Source organism: Diospyros lotus, chromosome 3 (genome assembly GCF_014633365.1).
Source record: "Diospyros lotus cultivar Yz01 chromosome 3, ASM1463336v1, whole genome shotgun sequence".
Taxonomy (NCBI): domain Eukaryota; kingdom Viridiplantae; phylum Streptophyta; class Magnoliopsida; order Ericales; family Ebenaceae; genus Diospyros; species Diospyros lotus.
Genome location: NC_068340.1, coordinates 34,878,795 through 34,898,042, shown reverse-complemented (window position 1 = coordinate 34,898,042; position 19,248 = coordinate 34,878,795). Strand labels below are relative to the sequence as shown.

Sequence of the window (19,248 nt, the reverse complement as noted above, 5' to 3'; positions counted from 1 at the left end):
TAAAAGAAAAAAAATATATAAGGGTATGGTTTTTCAAAATGAAAAGGTGGGTTCATGTTTGACCTAAAAATGAAACCTCACTTGAGTTTTTTGAAACACAAATAAATATCAAATCAGGAGGGAAACACTACGTCAAAATTACATTTTTTTAAGATGTGATTTTCACGAGGCTACGTCTCTCAGGATCTGTGAACTGTTAATACAAGCCAAAAGTAGGTTGAGGAGGAGGAGGAGGAGGATTCAGATTCCAAATTCACCGCAACTGTGATCTCCAAGAGGAACCTTCAAGTCCAAATCTCCTCGCAGGTAATGCTAATTAGCTTCCCGCAGGCACAGCAACTGGCTTCGAGTCTTCTGCTTTTTCATGTTCTTTGTTCAGCATCTGGTGTAGCATTTCAAAACTTTAGGCCAACAGTAACATATTCAACATATTTGCACGGAACTAATTAATGTTGAAATCAACAGTGTGGCCGGATTTCACGTAATATATTCCAGCAGTGACAAGTAGGAAAAATCATCATCTACATCGACAGAGATTCATAGCAGACAAATTTGCTGCCCCTTGGCTGGTTGGCTTTGATCAGTTATGTGGCTAAAACAATAAACTCGTGACTCAGCCATTAGTGGAACCAGGAAACATGTCAAAATTATTCCAGCAGGTACGTTAATTGAATTTTCCTTCATTCTCTAGCGAGGATTCAAAAACAATGTTCTCCAGCTCATCAAACAACTAGCACACACTTGCTCACCCTAGCTTTATTGAGTTTGAAGGAGAAACCAATTATTGGTGTGAGCGTAATGCATATAATTATCTAAATAATTCTCTTGGGAGGACTTCAAATGAGAGTCGACTGTACAGTTTGGGGTAGTGATAAGGAACATCAACAAATTGAGAGAGGAAGTACTAATGTGATATTAAACTATTGAGGCTGAGAAGCTAGAGCTAGCCAAACTATTGAAAGATGAAGTTGAAACTGATCAAAACCTCAAGGCCAACCGCATTGTCTGGCTATCTACTAGTGAGGATCTAAGAAAGTGTGTTAAGTTTCCGAGTATCTAGGCTGATGAAGGGGTTAATGTGTAGTATTTACTAGTAGAATATGCCAAAATCAAATGGTCAGTGCCGACACTTTTCAGGGATTATTCGAGAGAAGAAAAAATATCCGAATAAAAACATTAACTTAGGTAAAGTTTCCTAGGCCAAAAAAAAAAAAAATTGGTAAAATATATGGGAGAAGGGATTGTGTTCAGGTTGTGATGAAGTATGTGTTCTGAGGCACATGTGCAAAGCAAAGAGGACGATCCAGTGGCAAAGTCTCCAAATGCTTCCCTATACACAATCTCAGGAATTCTTCAACAAGAACCATCTTCTTGAAAAGCCAGCTCAGACAGGTGTGGTGGTGATGGGGGGTGGATTCTAAGAGTGCCCTCATTCGTATCACAGACTTTGAGCCCCGGTATGGCAATTTATTTCTCATTGAAGTAGAAGATGATAACTGGCTAAACTGTGATCAAGTCCTCAAAACGGTTCCTCAGTGATGAAGTATACTTGGGCTTGTTTGCGAAGTCTATTTCCCATAATGTCATGTAAACACAAGTATGCTTGTTTGGTGACTGAATTTGTAAAAGTGCTCTCCAGACATGTGTTATTTAAGCTTATATTCTGCTTAAATTCAAAATTTACAGTACTGGTCATGAAGTGGTCAACTCTAGCAACAATATAGTATCAAGAAGAAAACCAGCAACCAACAAATAACCCATTTTGCATATGTTCACTGTCAAATCAATTGACCAAAACATACTGGAAACTATCTCCGACTCCACATAGTGTGATTAGGGCTTGATATGTTGTTTTATACATTAAACTATATCTACCTTCTATTTCTGCAGGGATACATGGAAAGTATATCTTACATAGATTTTGCATACACATAAATCTGTATGTAAATCTTGTATAAACTATGATCTTCACAATTTTTTTTAATATATATGAAGATCTGTGTAAAAACAAAAAAAAATATATATGTTCAAACATATAATCGTATATCAAGATGTGCTTTTTGTTATTGTCATGCCAAGAGATATAGCCAGTGCAATTTATTGTCTTTGGCTGAAGAAAGTTACAACGTGAGGAAGATGACCAACCTTCCGATTCATGCTGCTAGAAAAATGTAAAGAATGCTTAAATGGGTAATATGGGTAAGAAAAATCAAGTTCATGAAGACAACATTGGCATTCAGTGCATCACTTATTTCAAGGGGTCTTGGCTTCCTCAAAAGTGATTTCAATAGCTACCTTAGGTAGGTTTCTGTGGACACGTCCCACTAGAGCTTATTTTAGAAGCTTATTTAAACAATTTCATTAAACATCCTAATTCAAGGAAGAAGTCCTAAATTGGAACATCCATTTGAGCAGTTGCATTGAAGGCACACTTTGTTTCTGACCAAACTGGCTGGTATAAGCAAGTTCTAGTTCGACAAGTCAAATGCAACTAAGAGCATTTCACAATGAAGTTGTACCAAGAAGGAAAGAAACATCATCTGCAATCTCATAGGAATGCCATTGGTTGCAAGTAACTTGATTCGACAGTTGAAGCACATGCACATCTTATATGAGGAGGTTTAATCATGCAACTTCATCTAAGGCTTGGCTTTCTAATTCCCATCCTAGTCAGCAACTATTAGAGACTTATTTTCCAGTACTCTCACTTTCTGAAAATGAAATTAAGAAGATACAAATGAAATGATACAGGAAGGAATTATGCAAGGCATTGTGCAAGGAACTGACCCAGTACACCCAGAAAAACACACCCTAACACACTGAGCATGGTGCCCAACTGTTCATGTTGTCCAAGTACACAGCTGTCAGAAAATGACCTACAGCCACACTTTGGTGCCAATGGAAACTTCTTTACATATTTCGTCACACAATGAAGAGTTCATTAGATGGTCTAGAAACAAGATTCTTATATGGCATGTTTTGAATCTAAGTTCCTTGTATTTTATTTTATATAATTTTATAATCATTATGACTCATCAAATAGGGTCAAATGTCTCCTTATCACTTTCTAAATAGCTTAAAATGAATATACAAGAGGGGTATAATTAACCTTCCCACCTTATCAGATTCAAAACAGCTGTTTTGTGTTCTCTTCTATAATTAGACGATCTCTCTTCCTTGCTCCCATTCTATCTTCTACAAGATGATTATAGGACCCTTAATAATTAAGGATAATTTTCCTATTCCTGTGATAGTTAGAAGATGAACTGCAGAGTGCCAAGAATTCTCTAAATTATACCTCAGCAGCAGATGTAGTTCACAAGACAGACTTAGAAGTTAATAATGGTGCCCTTTGGCCTCACCGATGCTTTGACAAATGAACCATAATATCTTTTATACGCATCTGAGAAAGTTTGTTTTACTGTTCCTCACTGCATCCTGTTGATTTTTTATCTTCATTAAAGCATTTACAACAATTGAGGATAGTTTGACACTGTAAGAGATAAACACCTCAAGTTGAAAGTGTTCTAAATGTACATTTGAGCATCAATTTTAACACTTGGGCACATATATATCTGAGAAAGTTTGTTTTACTGTTCTTCATTTCATCCTGTTGATTTTGATCTTCAGTAAATCATTTACAACAATTGAGGATAGTTTTTGACACACTAAAGAGATAAAAACCTCAAGGAAAGGTATTCTAAATGTCCATTTGGGCATTAATTACTTTAATACATGAGGCACATGTATCTCACAAAGGATATTTGTGATTGCAATATGGTTAAGGCAGCGGTTGCTTGGCCATCCACGATTAATACCATCTCACGGGGGTTTTTCTGTCTAACCAATTTTCAGAGTTTATTTGATATTACAGGAAACTTGCAACCATAACCCTACTGAAGAAAAAAATGCTCAAATGGACACCAGAAGAAGATAATTTATCTCAGACACTTGCATGTGCTATGAGTTTAAGTACCAGAGCTACCTAACCCAAATTTCAGGATCATCTTTGAGATCAAAAGTGATCCTTCTGGTACTTGGTGTATTGTCATACTAAGGAGGAACTCCTACTGCATACATCCAATATCAGTCATTGGTAAAATCTACCTATTAGAAAGAAGGAATGACAATGGTGCAGGCAATGTAAAAGTGCCGACCATATTTGCTAGGCTTCTGGCATCGGATATGTTCATGAGATGTTGAAATATATTGTGGAACAAAAAATTTCAAGACCATAACAGTATAAATCGTAGTTTAGCTTGTAAAGAAAAAGCAGCAACAGATGCATTGCCTTGGCAATGTACTAATAATCAATCAAACAATATATCTGTTTCTACATAGCCATTTTGAATGAATCTAAGAATTGAAGGGTGACAATGTACTAATAAATCTACATTTTTCATTTCACAATTAATTTTTAATTTATTTTTTTAAACTTGTACCGTGATTAAATTTCTTTAATTGATGAACATGGAGATTTTATGATGAACATGAGCATCCCTGAAATGTCCAACAATAAAAAGAATTGAAAAGTTATGGGAAATGTTTTGACAAGTTTCTCACATGCATTTGGAAGTGTCCAACAAGTGTCAATGTCTAACATTATGTTCAACATGACAAGATATCTTCAGAGAAATGTCAAAGCTTTTTACATTTCATATTAGAAGAGGCTGGTAAGTCTAAATGATTAGAACTTATAGGTGGCTTACCTGTTTGTCACAGGGTGCAACTTATGCCAGCAGAGAAATATAAGCACATTTTTAATATAAGGCCATCTTTACTTCTCAACTGCTACAGCCCTTCAGAATGAAACCTCTATGATTCTAGCACCAAATCCTAACATAACAATTCATTTTGGTAGGTATGGACAGTGTAAGCAATTATGGCATTTCATAACAATTTTGGCTTCCAATGACAACTAAAGACATAGCAGAAATCTTTGTCAATGAAGCTGCAAGTCTGTCAAAATCAGTTGTTAGTAATCATGTCTCAATTTTCATCAGCAGTCATTTTCTGAAGGAATACTGGAAATTGAAAGGACTCCAGCTTAAGATTAGCTCAGAACACCGTGCATATGCCAATGGTCAAGTGGAAATCATAAACAGCCACCTTGGAACTAGGTGCTTTATTAAGTGCAAAAGTTGCGAGTAAAACGGATAAAGATAGGACAAAGAAATTTGGAAAAAATGAAAAATATATACAAGATCCAAAAGTCAGTCATCCATTATATAAATCACAAGTTGAAAATATAATTCCGGAAAGCATCATTAAAATGTTAAAATAGATCTCTATGTCCAATTGTTAGTATAAATTTAAAACAGTGAAAGAGCACACATTCACAAATCAAAATCTCCAAGTTGCAAGCAGGAAAACTTTAAACAACTCAACACTGTTAGATAGCCATAAGGTGGGTGAAAACAAGCTTTACAATTCAGATGATTATCTTTGTCCAACACACATGTCAAGGATGGATAAAAACCAATTTTTGTGCTTCATACATACCACAATCAGAGAGTCCATTCTTCTCAGAGTGGATGCTATAGGCAGAATATTGGTACATTACCAATCTTTAGTATATAAGATTAACACCCTTTAAAGAAGTATATAAGCGAGTTCCCTCTTTGCTAGTTGAATGCTCCCAAAAGTTAGATTAATATGCATGAAGTGCCCCCTTTTCAGTGAACAAAATAAAAATTTGTTCAAAACTAGGACTTCATAAATTTTGAACGTTGGGATGAATTAGAGTGGAATTGTATTTTTGTTCTGATAATTGCATTGGAAAATAAAGATCAATTTGAATTTGTTTTTGAATCCCTTGCCAGTAGCTAATCAGAATAGCTGGAAGTTCAAATATGAGCAAGTCTATACAGGTCTTCCAATAGAAAGATTGGAAACTGCTCAGATTTCTCATAACTTTCATATACAGAGCAAAATCCATTAACTGATAGGCCAAATATTAATATCTGCAAATTCAATTTGTTATACCAACTGCCAAACAAATAAATAGATAACAGGAAAGAAAATCAACATGTCAGGATCCAAATTTTGGGATCTTACCTTATTGTTGATCAAGTTATGGAGAGCAACTACACTTCGAATGAGGGACGAAAGATAAATAACCAGCATCATATCATTTGTTTTCACTGCACATAGGTAGTAGTAGACCAAAATTCAGAAAAGGAAAACGCAGGTACTTTGAAAATTCAACCCCACATGAATAGCCCAAGCAAATGGCCATTTGAGACATGGAATTTTACCTGCAAAAGCTTTAATCAATTCAGCCACATTGAGATTTGGAAGTAGGTTGAACACATCCTGTAAAAAGAAATTTTGACAAGTCAGAGATTAGAAAAACAGTAATCACATAATCCTGCAAAAAAAGAATTCAAAGATTTAGAGATGAGACAAAATCATGTTTCCATGTTGTACAGGTTGGTTTCACAATATCAGCCATGTGATAGAACACAATCATATCTATTATTTTCATTCACCACCATCTCATGAAACTTTTTCATATGAACATGATGTTGGAACTTTATCTCATCATTCCCTCGCTAGACAATTACATCAAGAAGGCATCCAACATAAAATTTTACCACATTTTTTCTTTTGCATGGATTTGTATTGTAAATGTGATTTTAGAAATTAATTGACATTATGAATGTTGTGCTACCAATCATAACCAAGTTAGAATAAGGTGCAATTGATGATGATGATGATGAGAGATGAGATAAAGATCATCCCTCATTGTGTGCGTGTGTGTGCACACGTGAGAGAGAGAGAGAGAGAGACCAGTGCTTCAGCAAAAAGATCTGTATCATTTCCAAAATGGAAAGTATCATAAACGGGAGGGGCAAAACAAAGACGCACAAATACAGGCACACAACATAGTGAAGCCAATTATTTTGATGATAAATTAATACAGCTCTAAATAAAACAATGGGTTGTCACATATACATATTTGTGGCAGATCCTGGACGTAAAAATATACATCAAATAATAGGAAACATTATGATTAAACTTTCCAAAATTTATGAAAATTTGTATTTGATTGTTTCTATCACATTACTTCCTTCAAAAATCAGGTAGCTATTAGATGCAGAGGATGCTCTCAAATTCTTAAGAGAATTTGAAAGGAAGAAAACCAGAGAACAAGGAAAGAGAAGGAAGAGGAGGAGGACCAGCAAGGGAAGAGAGAAACGAATCTGAATCCTGTATAATCAATATCAACAACATGAATATTTTGTGATTACACTTTTACTGCTAATATTCCTTTTTCTCTTAAAATAAGTCTTAATTGCTTGAACCCTATCACATGAACACTCCAAAATGGTGATATATCCATATCCAACATGTATAGGAGATTATGGCAAAATATGTATTGGACAAACCATGCAGCATGTCTCATGAGACATGTCAAAATGTCCAATAGCAAACAGTTAAATTTGAGTCTATTTAAAAAGTTTAGAAATTGGAATTGATTTTTCCCCCCTTGTTAGTAGTACTTCGATATTTATTTGTGCTTTTAAATTGTAACAATATATTAGATTATGATTGTTTTGACTTAAGGGTTTATTTACTCTTCATGCTCAATCATGTTGTATTCTTTATGATTTATAAATATTATTTTCATCGACACAACTAAAAAAAATGTATAATTTATTTGACCTATCCCTGGAATATTTGTATCTTTATTCTTTTCAAGCAGTTTCCCATGTCAGTATATGTATGTGTGTGCATCCATATCCCGACTCATATACTTCTTGAGTACTAATGAAATTACTCTGAAAATGTACCCAGGCACCAGAAAGTAGAATAGAGGAATGATGCAAATCCAGGCTCAAAAGTTAAAAATGAAAATGGAAATTAATAATATCAAAATTCTGAAAGCAAGGAACAAAACATCGTTTACTTTCTGTCAGAATGTTCCCAAATCTAAGGAGCCCAGAGGAAACAATAGTGAAAAAAGGAAATTTTAAGATTTTCAAGGAAACACAACAAAACTTATTGAAACTCACATAAATTATATGAGACATTCACAAAACAATGAGTTGCTTCAACACTCATCAACAATATCTAACTATTTATTTCTATTACCTCTTATTAAAGTGAAACATTAGAGGAAACCAAAGTTTACTTCGTAGGAGAAAGATAAGAAGACCACAGATACTATTAAATATACTATCTGCTTACTTTGATATTACAAGTACATTCTTTTCATAAATATTAAAATTGATGCATTCTTTTTCTCTGTTTCTACTATTACTTGAATCTAAGATTTTTTAAAAACCCATTTCCTAGTTAACTAATTTAAATATTTTGTATAAGAATATAATATTTATTAATTTCCACTAAACTTTATCAATGTTCTTGTTCTGGAAAATAGAAAAAAGAAGCAACTTATAACATAAACTTTAGTAACAACATAATCTTTTACACTATTCATATTGTGAATTGTTATGATTCCTAATAATTTGATGGCTTTCATTTTATATGAATCGACATAAAATTTGCCCTTAATAAGACTGAATTGTTTACTACTGGATCCTGGTTTAAATTAATTTATCAAATGAATTACTTGTGCCCTTAAAACAATGTGTAATTTCAAGCATGTCCAGTTATTTAATTATCAAGTTTGCATAACATTTGTTAGTTTTTGGTTTTTGTTTTGAAACACTTGCACAAATTTCTAATGCTTTTGTGTTTTCCTTATGTTTCTGAAACATTTTGGAAACATTCCTGTTTTTGAGCTAACTGGAACAGCACATAATTAAAATACTTTGGTCATTGTCTGAAATCACATAAAAAACATTTGAGTTAATTTTAATAAAAATTATATATTCAAAATTTAACTCCTTTACCACCATGGTGGTAGCCCACCACTTGGGGAGGCACCTCTCATTGCTAGTGGTCAGGAGATCGAATCATAGTATCTTCAAACACAAACATGCATGTGGTAGTAGACCTAACCATACAGGACTAGCATAAGAGCCCATGTTGTGCACTCTGATGGGGCTTGAGTGACGAGCTCGCCTTCACAGGCTATAGCTATGACTCAAACTGAACAATGAACATTATATAGCGAGAAAGGTCTCTTATAGTCACGCCCTACACTAGTCACCCCACCTCTTTCTTTACATTAGCCCAAGAAAAAAAAGAACTTCACCTTAATCATGCTTCATGTGACTTACATTTACATCATTCAAAGAGGTAATCTTAAGCTTCAGTAGCCACAAGAACAACATTTATAGAGAACAAACTAATCAAGATAAATATCTTTTTTTCCCTCAAAACATGGTAAAAATCTCATATTAGTGGAGACCAGGAGACCAAGATTTAGAATATTTTTAGGATTTAATTCACTTTGGAATTCTAGTTCAACCAGAATTTGACTATTTATCCTATTTTTGTTTTGTTCCAGCTTCCAGCTTCCAGCTTTTTCTTCCTTCTCTACTCAACTCTCCTTCCCTTATATTTCTCATCTCACTCAATCTCCTTGTCTTCATTTTTCTCATCCTCATTCCATTTAGCAGTTTCAGCTATAATATCTGTTCTATCTCATTCTGCGGTCTCCCTATTGTTCTCTTTTCTCCTTTTTTCCCCTTCCTCTTATCATTTCTCCAGCCCTTTCCATTTGTCATTAATTAGGGTAAATTGAAATAACCACCCCCAAGGTTTGACATAATTGCAAGAACACCCCTCATGTTTCAGAAATAGCAATAGCCTCCTCCCCTACTGTTAAACAAAGGGATAAAATGACCAATTTACCCTCCATTCTCTCTCCTCCGGTTTTAGAAAAATAAAAAACAAAAAGAAAAACAATGAACCCACTAGGTTCATCACTGTTCATCACCGATGCTAGCAATGAACCCATCTGGGTTCATCCTTAACATCTACAATAAACCTAGATGAAAGGGAGAGGGCTTCTTTGGGTTTCAGATTAGGGTTCAATCGTACCTTTGAATCTGGGTTCGATTCAAACCCAGATGAAGAGAGAGAGAGAGTGCTCATCAGGGTTTGAACCAAACCCAGATGCAGAGGGTTCAATTAAACCCTTTGCATTTGAACCCAAATGAGTTTGAAGAGGTTTTGATCGAACCCTACCTCTGCATCTGGTTTCAAATCTTTTAATTTTAGACAGAGAGAGAAAGAGAGAGAGAAGAAAAAGAACTACCTCAAGCCAAACAAGAGCAAGGGCAATAGTGGTGATGGACATGGTGGCAGTCATTGCACATGCAGTGGTGAGAGCAAAGGCGATTCGGTCGTAAGAGAAGAAGAAGAAGAGCACGTCAGAAGAGAGCAGGTGTACCGGCAACGATGGGAGAGAGAGAGAGATAAGTTTTTAGATATCAAGGCATTTGGGTCATTTATGAATATTTAACTGCAGTTAATTAACAGCAGCAGGGGAGAAATTGCAACATAACTTTAAACCTCATGGATGCTCACTGTATTTTCTCAAACCTCGGGGAAGTAATCCTTGCAATTATCTTAAACCTCAGGGGTACCATGTGCAATTGTCCCTATAACTTAACAAGATGCTAAGAACAACTACATGATTCAACCATAAAAGACAAGCAGAGAAGGTACCTGTAAATGGCACAAAATCTCGTGATTCAATGGAAGCTTTCCACTAATTACAAGGTCAAGATAACTACGTATTTCTTTAAGTCGTGCATCCAACCCCTTCAGTGCTGCAAGTTTCCCAGTCACCTGCACCATAAAAATGAGAATAAGCTTTTCATGTTTCATCTACTTCTTTTTTTTCTTGTCGAATGAATTGATTTAGATTCCATTGTGCTTAATTTCTTCCCATGACAACTATTTCTGCAATTAGATTTAGATATCTGCCAAAAATGAACATTGCAAGTAACAAAAATCAAACCACAGTAAATAAAGGAAACCTCTGTTGCAAGAGTACTAATGGTTGTATCCTTCACATCCCTTAGCAAGTGCTCCACTCCTAATAAACAAAGAAGTGAGTGTCTAAAGACATGCAAATCAAGTGTCTTATTTAGAAGATAGAAAGAAATTAGAGGAACTAAAAACAACAATAAAGATGCAGATGCAAAGGAAAGAAAGAAAGAGAATAGCATAGCAACTATTTCAGTTTTCTAGTTTTATGTCCCATACCAATTTCCTCAACTTCATGAGCAGCAATTTCAGAAGGTACATGCACAAATACCTTCTGGCTCTTTTGAGTGGCATTCTGCAAGCATATCCAACTGTTAGATCAGCTTTGTAGCAGACAGGGAGGCCTTCTGCTGACAATTGGCTTTAGCCATCAAGGCATCTTAATAAATCCAATCATCTAATAGCAACTACCACAGAACATCACTAAGCAATGAAAATGTGTGGTTGGAGAAAACTGTCTTCTCACCTCTTTAACTTCCTCAACAGCATAGTAAGCTTTAGTTGGAATTCCCATCTCCTTAGGCTGGACATCAATTATGACCAAGACAGGATTGGGAACATAACTGCAATTCCATAACCAATAAAAGTTCATCAGAAATGCATGAAAGCCTGTAAAAGATAATATGGACAACAGAATGAATGCTAAATGTAAAGCAGAAAATTCAAATTGCTGGCAGGGAGCTATTATACGGCATACAATGAAAATAATTGAAATATTAGAAAAGTTAAGGAAGCTGCTTCCCTTGGCAACCCAAGGATAGAATTCAGAAAATGGCATGCAACTGAAACATATACATGACCAGCTTGAGAGAGAGAGAGATTCTCTCCAAGCACAACTCAAGGAGGAGAATAACTTTCGAAACTATCAATATCTTATTGATGTATCATTGGGTTAAGTTTGTAATTTGCCCTAGCTGACTGCATGTCATTATGGACTAAAGCATATCATAAGTGCTAGCTAACATCCTCCGCAATTATATATTCAGCAGCACCCTTCCTGGGAACTTTATACAAAATGTATGATTTTGATACCCCTAAATGTGTATATATAGAGATGAAACAACAATAAACTATGCTCTTTACAGTCTGACACAATCCATAAATTGATATTGTGCTAGCATTAACTGGTTATAACAGCGTTGTTATAGATTACTGTTGGACGAGATAAGAAGGTTAGAAAGGAAAGGTGATAGATGGAAAGAAGAGGAGTTATTGTGTGCAAGATATACAGCTATGCAATAACTGTTAATATGGAAAGAGGAGGCGTGATTGTGTGCAGATTTACAGCTATGCAATAGCTGCTAATAACTTCCTAATCTGGAATAGGATCTTTCCTATTCCAGACTTAGGAAACTTTCTATAGTTTGTAAATAAATATCTTTCCATATGTTGTAAATTTTGTGTAGATGGTAGGTTTCCTTAAAGTAGGTTTCCTTTTATGTACTCTTTCTCCTCTATAAAGGGATCTCCTTGTGTACATCCAATTAGGGTGAATCAATTAAAGTCATTCAGTTCTTTTTCAATTACGTTGCACAAAATGAAAAGAGAAGTAAAAGAAATGACTCCCAACAAGTAATTTTCCTCTCAACAAGCAAGGAAACAAGAAAGAAAAATATACAGTTAGGAGATGGAAATATATCCACATAGAAAAAGCATCCATTATTCCATTTTACCTTGAGATGAATCCGTGCATGAAAACAAACCATGAACTGTATTGTATCCAAATCCAATCCACCATAACATTGGTGTTCCAATTTCCTTTGTTAAGATAATAAGCCAAAGCTTAGTAAGATAATGGCCATGTTAAAATTAAAACCTAGTTAGTGACCTATGATGGTACCATGCACCTGGTGATTTGCCACTCCCATGTACATGAGTTAAGTGGGCTAAAATGGACCTTTTAGCAGTTACTCTTTAATTTTGGCTATAACAGCTTCCGTTAATGTTTAGCCGTCACTATGAGAATTATGGCAAATAATAAACTTGAAATGTGAACATAACATATTTCAAGTTACTGTTTCTTGTTTCCTTCACTTCCTTTCTTTTCTAGTCATAAATTTATTAGCCAAATCCTCATGAGACATTACCCTTGCAACAATGATGACTTCCAAACTTTGATCAGGAGGAATCACTCTTCATATATCTTTCTTTGGTAAGCCCTTCTATCCACCAGGCCAACCAGGCATTTGGATTAGATCAAATGCTACTAAAATAAAGCATTTTTCCCCTTGAATAACAAACCTTTTCAAAAGGAAATGGGAAGCTAGAGTTAAAAGGGTGTCCCCAATGCATAAGGCTCCCACACTCAGTTGAGAATCATATAAGCAGCCTTCTCCTTACTTTCTCACGAAGAGGCTGTTTGCACAACCTAAACCCATGGCCTTCCAGCTGCAAATAAACCTTACAGTCACTACCAAAGCTTGCCCTTTTACCTCAGTTTGAGAGTCATATTTACAAGCAGCCTTCTCCTTACTTTTTCATGAAGAGGCCGTTTCCACAACCTAAACCCATGACCTTCCAGTTGCAAATAAACCTTACAGTTACTACCAAGCTTGCCCTTGCTAAAAAATTAGAGTACAGCAACATTAACACAGTACAAAAAATGATAAACAAATCAAAGTTCCCATAGTAGCCTAAGTAACCTTTATTTCAGGTACAAATAGTACATAATCTTACTCGTTAAACAGCCCATGAATATTAAGGTCATTTTCCCGTAGCTTTGGGCCAGTGCTATACCACCCCACAACATGCTCCTTAGCTGAAAATGTTACAAGTTAATTCAAGCACATAGAAAAGATATATCAGCTTATGAATAAAAAATGATAATGAAATAAAAGAAAAACGAGAGAGAGAGTACTATAGGACGAAGGAATACAGTGTAACATAATAGAAATTATACCATTTATTCTCCTGTACATGGAAAACATTGATTCATGGTAATTGTGGTCAAGAAACCAGATGCTTGGGTCCTTGTCATCTTCTTCAAATGGTACTGCATATGATATGTCAAAAACATAAGAAGACATGTAATAAACGCATGTTGTCTAGAAAACAACAGATCAAGTACAGACAGCATATAATTAAAAGGCATAAGGTGGAATAAAGAACTTTTTAGTTGAGGTATTCAGCCAGGAAACCAGTTATTCCTATACAAATTCAAAGCAAAAGATAGAAAAAAAAAAAATGGTGACAGCAACAAGAGAAGCCTTAATCCCGCTAGGTAGGGTCAACTACATAAATTCTAACTAACCAATTAGCCCATCCATAACTATATTTTTAAGAGTTTCCCACCAAGTTTTTTGATCTTTCTCTATCTCTTTTGCAACAAATTTTTCTTCTATTTCATCCATCATCTTCAGAAGTACATCTATCGAGCTTCTTATATATCCAAATCATCTTAAAAAGCATTTCAGGCATCTTATTTCCACTACAGGCCACCCCAACCTTATTATAGATAATCCCGTTGTTTATTCTATCTTTTCTTGTATAGCAAGGCGTCCACTATAATATTCTTATTTCAGTTTCACTCACATTTTGCACATGCTGATGCTTATACTATCTAATATTCCATACCATACAAAAGAACTAGTCTTAAAACCATATGATCTGATAAAAACTTCTCTATTAGCCTTAAAGGGATTTTACAATCTTCTAAAATGCTAGAAACACTTTGCCACTTTAACCATCATGCCTTGACATGTGAGTAATATTCTCAAGAATATCCCCATCTTTTTGAACAATTGGTTTGAGTTGGAACTTGGAATAACTTGATGTTCCAGTCTCGCCATAATTCTATTTTTACTACACTTATTATGTGTAAACGGTTTTAGACCTATTCAACTTGAGACCTAGAACTATAAGGCGTCACCCCATGATTCAAGGTTAGTATTTATGCCTTCTTATCTCATCCACTAAAAAAATGTCATCTACAAATAAAAAAACAGCAAGATATCTCTTTTTTAAATGTACTTCTTATCCATTATTGAAGTAAAATAAGAGCTTAGTGCAGCTTTGACATAATTCAATTGAAATTTTAAAAAAAAAAGCCTCAATATCTCCTCTACAAGTTCTAACAAACACTTCTATCTTGTAACACGTCTTTAATCACCAATATATAAGCAACCCAAACTCCCTTTTGCTTTAAAACTCCCCACAAGTTTTTATAGAGACTTTGTCACAGGCTTTTTCCAAATATATAAACATCACATTTAAATCCTTCTATTTATCTATAAACTTTCCATCAAACACCTCAACAAGCATAAATCTTCCATTATCAGCCTGTTAGGCATGAAACCAAATTGGTTTCCAAAGACCTTGGTTACTCTCTTTAACCTTTTGCTAAATCATCCTCTCCTAAAGCTTTATAGTAAGGCTCGTTAACTTGATCCTTCTATAATTTTCACAAACTCTTAACATCTTTTTGTTCTAGTGAATGGGCATTTTATTGTTATTTCTCAGCTCGTCAACTACCATTTTGATAAAGATCAAGTTGAATAGTTTCTCTGATGCATTTTCATAATTTCATTCTTATGTTAGAAAATTATTCCATCCAACTGCTGCACCATTTATTTTTTTTCATGGTTTCCTTCACCCGTTTTGGACAAATGCGTCAATTGAACATATAGTTCCTATCTGTCACAACCTCAAGGGGCCGCCTAAAAGTTATCTTAAGAGCAGCCAACAGATCGAAGGAGCTTCTAAGGCTGCTAATCAAGTAGGGCAAGAAGCTGATGAAGTAGCATTGGAAGAGGGGGATTGCGAGGAAGATATTGTTCATGCAGCTGATGAGAGGTATGAGGCTGATGAGGTCCTGAGAATAGGAATGGCAATTGCAAGGAATGAGGAAAAACCTGAATTGGATTAGACAATTCAAGATGATAAGAAAGGATTGATAATTGCTGAAGAAGTTATTGAGGTTCCGCTAGAGGAAAAATCTGTTGAAAGTGAGCCTTCGGTGTACACCTGCAACTAGGAAGAAAAAGATGATGTCAGGAACAAGACTCTTACTGTCTTGATTATTCATATTTCAGTTGGAGAGCTGTAGCGTCAAATCAGATTTCGGCCTGCAGAAAAGTTTGAATTCCTTTCTACAATTGGAAATGATATGGTTGCAGGAATGACAGATCAATTGGAACTATTTTCAATTGCAATAGGGAAGAGGTGGATGGCTAGACTTGATGTTGCAGCAAATCATAGTATTGTTATTGTTGAGGAAAAAGAAAAGGAAAATAAGAGATAAGAACAAGAAAAAGAGAAGAAGAAACTAGATGGTGAAGATGGGCATTGGATGAAGAAACAATGGCTCGATTGTAATAAGTTTCTTGGGGACAAGAAATCTCTCAAGAAAAGGGGATTGTCATGACCCCAAGGGTAGATTAGGAATAAGCTATTCCATGTATTAGTTAGTGGTTGCACATTACTGCTTGATAGTTTGTACCTTTACCAAGAAAGCTTATAAGTACGTTGTAACCTAGAGAATTAGTCATGTTGTTGAAGGAATTGAATTCCAATTTTCCATCTCAAATTCTCTCTAATTTCCCTCCCAATTCTCTGTTCCCCTCTCGATCTCCTCTGTTCTGCTTCTATTCTTGCTATCTCCCTCCATTTATGTCGAATTCTTCCCCATACTCTTCTCAATTTTCCATCCAAACCCTAGGAAAGCCCTAGGTTGTGACTCTATCTTCATTGAGATTAGTGGGATGTCCCAACACGATATTCGTTTCTCCATATTCATTAAATAGCTTGAAGAAATATTCACTCTATCTCTCCCTGATTCCCTTCTCATTTTCTAACACCTTTTAGTCTTTGTCTTTTATGCACTTCACTTGAGATGGAATGGAAAAAACAAATTACTTCTATTCTCACAACCAGAGAAAAGTCATGCATCTCTTATTCAAGTCATGCATCTTTTAGTCTATGTCTTCATTGAGATTAGTGGTTGTTCCTGTTAAAAGATCCAATATGGCATGGGAGCCCTCACGAACAAGCAAAGGCACAATATGTCAGGCACATGGCTATAAATCTTATCCCACTATTTTTATAGAAGAAGCAAATGCAGCCTAAAACTAAATCTTTCCCACATGGTAACATCATTACCCTGTGAGAATTTTTAAAATTTTCAGTCGCAACAATATTTTTTGGCTTTTATCTCTCCGAATGTAGTACTGGATAATCATGCATGTACGTTAATATTTTCCATTCATCTTAAGATATGTGTTCAAAAACCTGGGATATTCCTGTCCAACTCTTTTGAAAGACAAACTCCTTAGTTTCTAAGATAATTGGACAGACTTCCACATTTTCCAACTCTTTCACTTGCCAAGCGTTACAATGAATGAATTAATAAAACCTATCTATAAATGTCGATTTATGTCAAACTTCTTTCAGGTTTAGCTTTTCTTTTCGTTTATACTTGCTCAATTCGCATCCAACAGCGCAAACTTGCACGACATTGTCCAGAATATTTGAAATCACGTATACCTAATTTAACAACGCGAAAGCGTAAATCACTAAAAAAAAAGTTGGAAATTCTAGATCACGGTTCAGCATAGAATGAAAACCCTTGGAATGGAAGCGAGGTTTGAGAGGCATAGATAGAGAAGAGAACCTGCATAGCTGTTGGTGACGTCAACGGTGCCTCGGAATGAACTGCCGAGCAAGACTCCGACGACCCGTTTCTTGGTGTCGCGGGCGACTCTGTTGTAGTGATCGACGATGCTCAGAAGCACCAGAGGATGAACTATCACCTTCTCGATCGAGCGGCCAGCTATTTGCTGCGTCTTGATTACGTCCATTCTCGACCTAACAAGCAATCCAGCCGCCCTTTCTCTCCCTATATACCCGTTTCTTTGCCGAATCCCCTTCTTCCCTGCACAAAAGCCAGTCCAATCTTGTTCTTTTCTTGTCAATTAGGGCATGCATATACATATTGTATCCCATACAAATATAGTTTGTTTCTACAGATAAGCTCAATTTGTCATTGGTAATTTGGCACGGTTTGGTATATATAAATTAGGTTACTTGCCCTCGGTATAGGTCCGCTCGCAAAGGAAGTATATTATGGGATGATGTTATTTGAATTCTAATAATTCTGGTTAAGGAAAAAACTCAACAGTCAAAACGATTTTGAAAGTTGAAAATCGCTAGCTATCCTCACGTTTACGGTGGGGTTAGGAATTTAACTGGTCGCTGAGTCCTCTAATTTAAATTTTCTGTTATTATCATGGGATCAAATAGTGGGGGAACTCGTGATTATGCGTTAACCAAAAAAAAAAAAATTAGGATTAGTTATTAAAAAAATCAAAATTTGATTAATATATATCAAGTTTATAATAAATTTTAAAAGTTGTCAATTCTATGTTTGAATTTTTTATTTTGCATCAATTCTATAAGGCCATTAAAGCTTACATAATTAATTAATATTCTTTTAGTATACTAATTATTAATTTATTTTTCAATTATATTCATGATTAATTTTAAAAAATATAAATAATTAATATATGAATAGAATATTATTAATCATATATATAAGTTTCAATAGTGTTGTACAACTTATACAAAATTAAAAATTCAAATGTGAAATAGATAATTTTTAAAGTTTTAATACACTAGCCAAGATTCAGTGATTTTTTGATAATTAATTCAATAAATTAAAAATATTATGTATTATAAAAAAATATGTATATATGAATATAATAATTTTTTTTATAAAATTGATATTATAGAAACATAGAATTATTTAGTTTTATTAGGTCCCAACAGGCTTAGTCTAGATAATTTAAAAATTAAGTTTTCAATCAAAAATTCAAAATTGGCAACAGTGACTCTGGTCAATGCATTGATATTGATGATAGAGATTTAACCAATACTATTGGAAATAATGAACTCCAGGTGCTGTAGATTGGAAATTTATATAAAAAAAAATATTTTTTAGACAATTAAATTCTTTAAAATTAAATTATAAAAAAATATCAATTAAAAGTATTTAATTGACTTAATTTTTTACCTATAAATTGTTGTATTTTTTCAACTTTTTAGTGTTTGGTACAATTATTTTGTATGAGAGTATTCAATTTCTCACATTTCTTCACTTTCTCTCTTTACTTCTCCCGCCACACCTATCACCACCGTTTCTGTCTCTCACCTTCTTTCTTTCTCTCTCTCTCTCTCGTCGTGTCTGTCGCTGCACCACCGTCAACCCTCACCGCCAACGTCGTTGCACCATCATTGCCTCTCAACACCGTCGCTCTAGGCCTCCCTCCCTTTCTTTGCCACCACTCCCACCATCCCTCCCTCCCCCCACCGTCAATCTTGCCACCGTTGCTCAATCTGCCAAGT

The 19,248-nt window shown here is 35.0% G+C and overlaps 1 protein-coding gene across 1 annotated transcript; it reads right to left on the bottom strand.

The window, feature by feature from the left end:
* Nucleotides 1-57: 57 nt before the first annotated feature.
* LOC127797349 (26S proteasome non-ATPase regulatory subunit 7 homolog A) lies at nucleotides 58-17,868 on the bottom strand. The gene is made up of 10 exons (XM_052330180.1): nucleotides 17,519-17,868; nucleotides 13,811-13,903; nucleotides 13,588-13,669; nucleotides 11,378-11,474; nucleotides 11,131-11,206; nucleotides 10,902-10,960; nucleotides 10,588-10,710; nucleotides 6,258-6,315; nucleotides 6,058-6,143; nucleotides 58-382 (listed from the first exon to the last, which is right to left on the bottom strand). The coding sequence occupies exons 1-10, from the start codon at nucleotides 17,703-17,705 to the stop codon at nucleotides 317-319; spliced, it is 927 nt and encodes a 308-aa protein (XP_052186140.1). The 5' UTR covers nucleotides 17,706-17,868; the 3' UTR covers nucleotides 58-316.
* Nucleotides 17,869-19,248: the final 1,380 nt, after the last annotated feature.

Bases quoted from the DNA above. Each gene is read 5' to 3' on its own strand.
- LOC127797349 (XM_052330180.1), bottom strand. From the start codon at position 17,705: ATGGACGTAATCAAGACGCAGCAAATAGCTGGCCGCTCGATCGAGAAG. The intron at 11,475-13,587 runs GTAAGATTATGT...ATGGAATTGCAG, and splicing joins ATTCATGGGCTGTTTAACGA to TTATGTTCCCAATCCTGTCT. The intron at 10,711-10,901 runs GTTTCCTTTATT...TTTATGGTGCAG, and splicing joins TTAGTACTCTTGCAACAGAG to GTGACTGGGAAACTTGCAGC.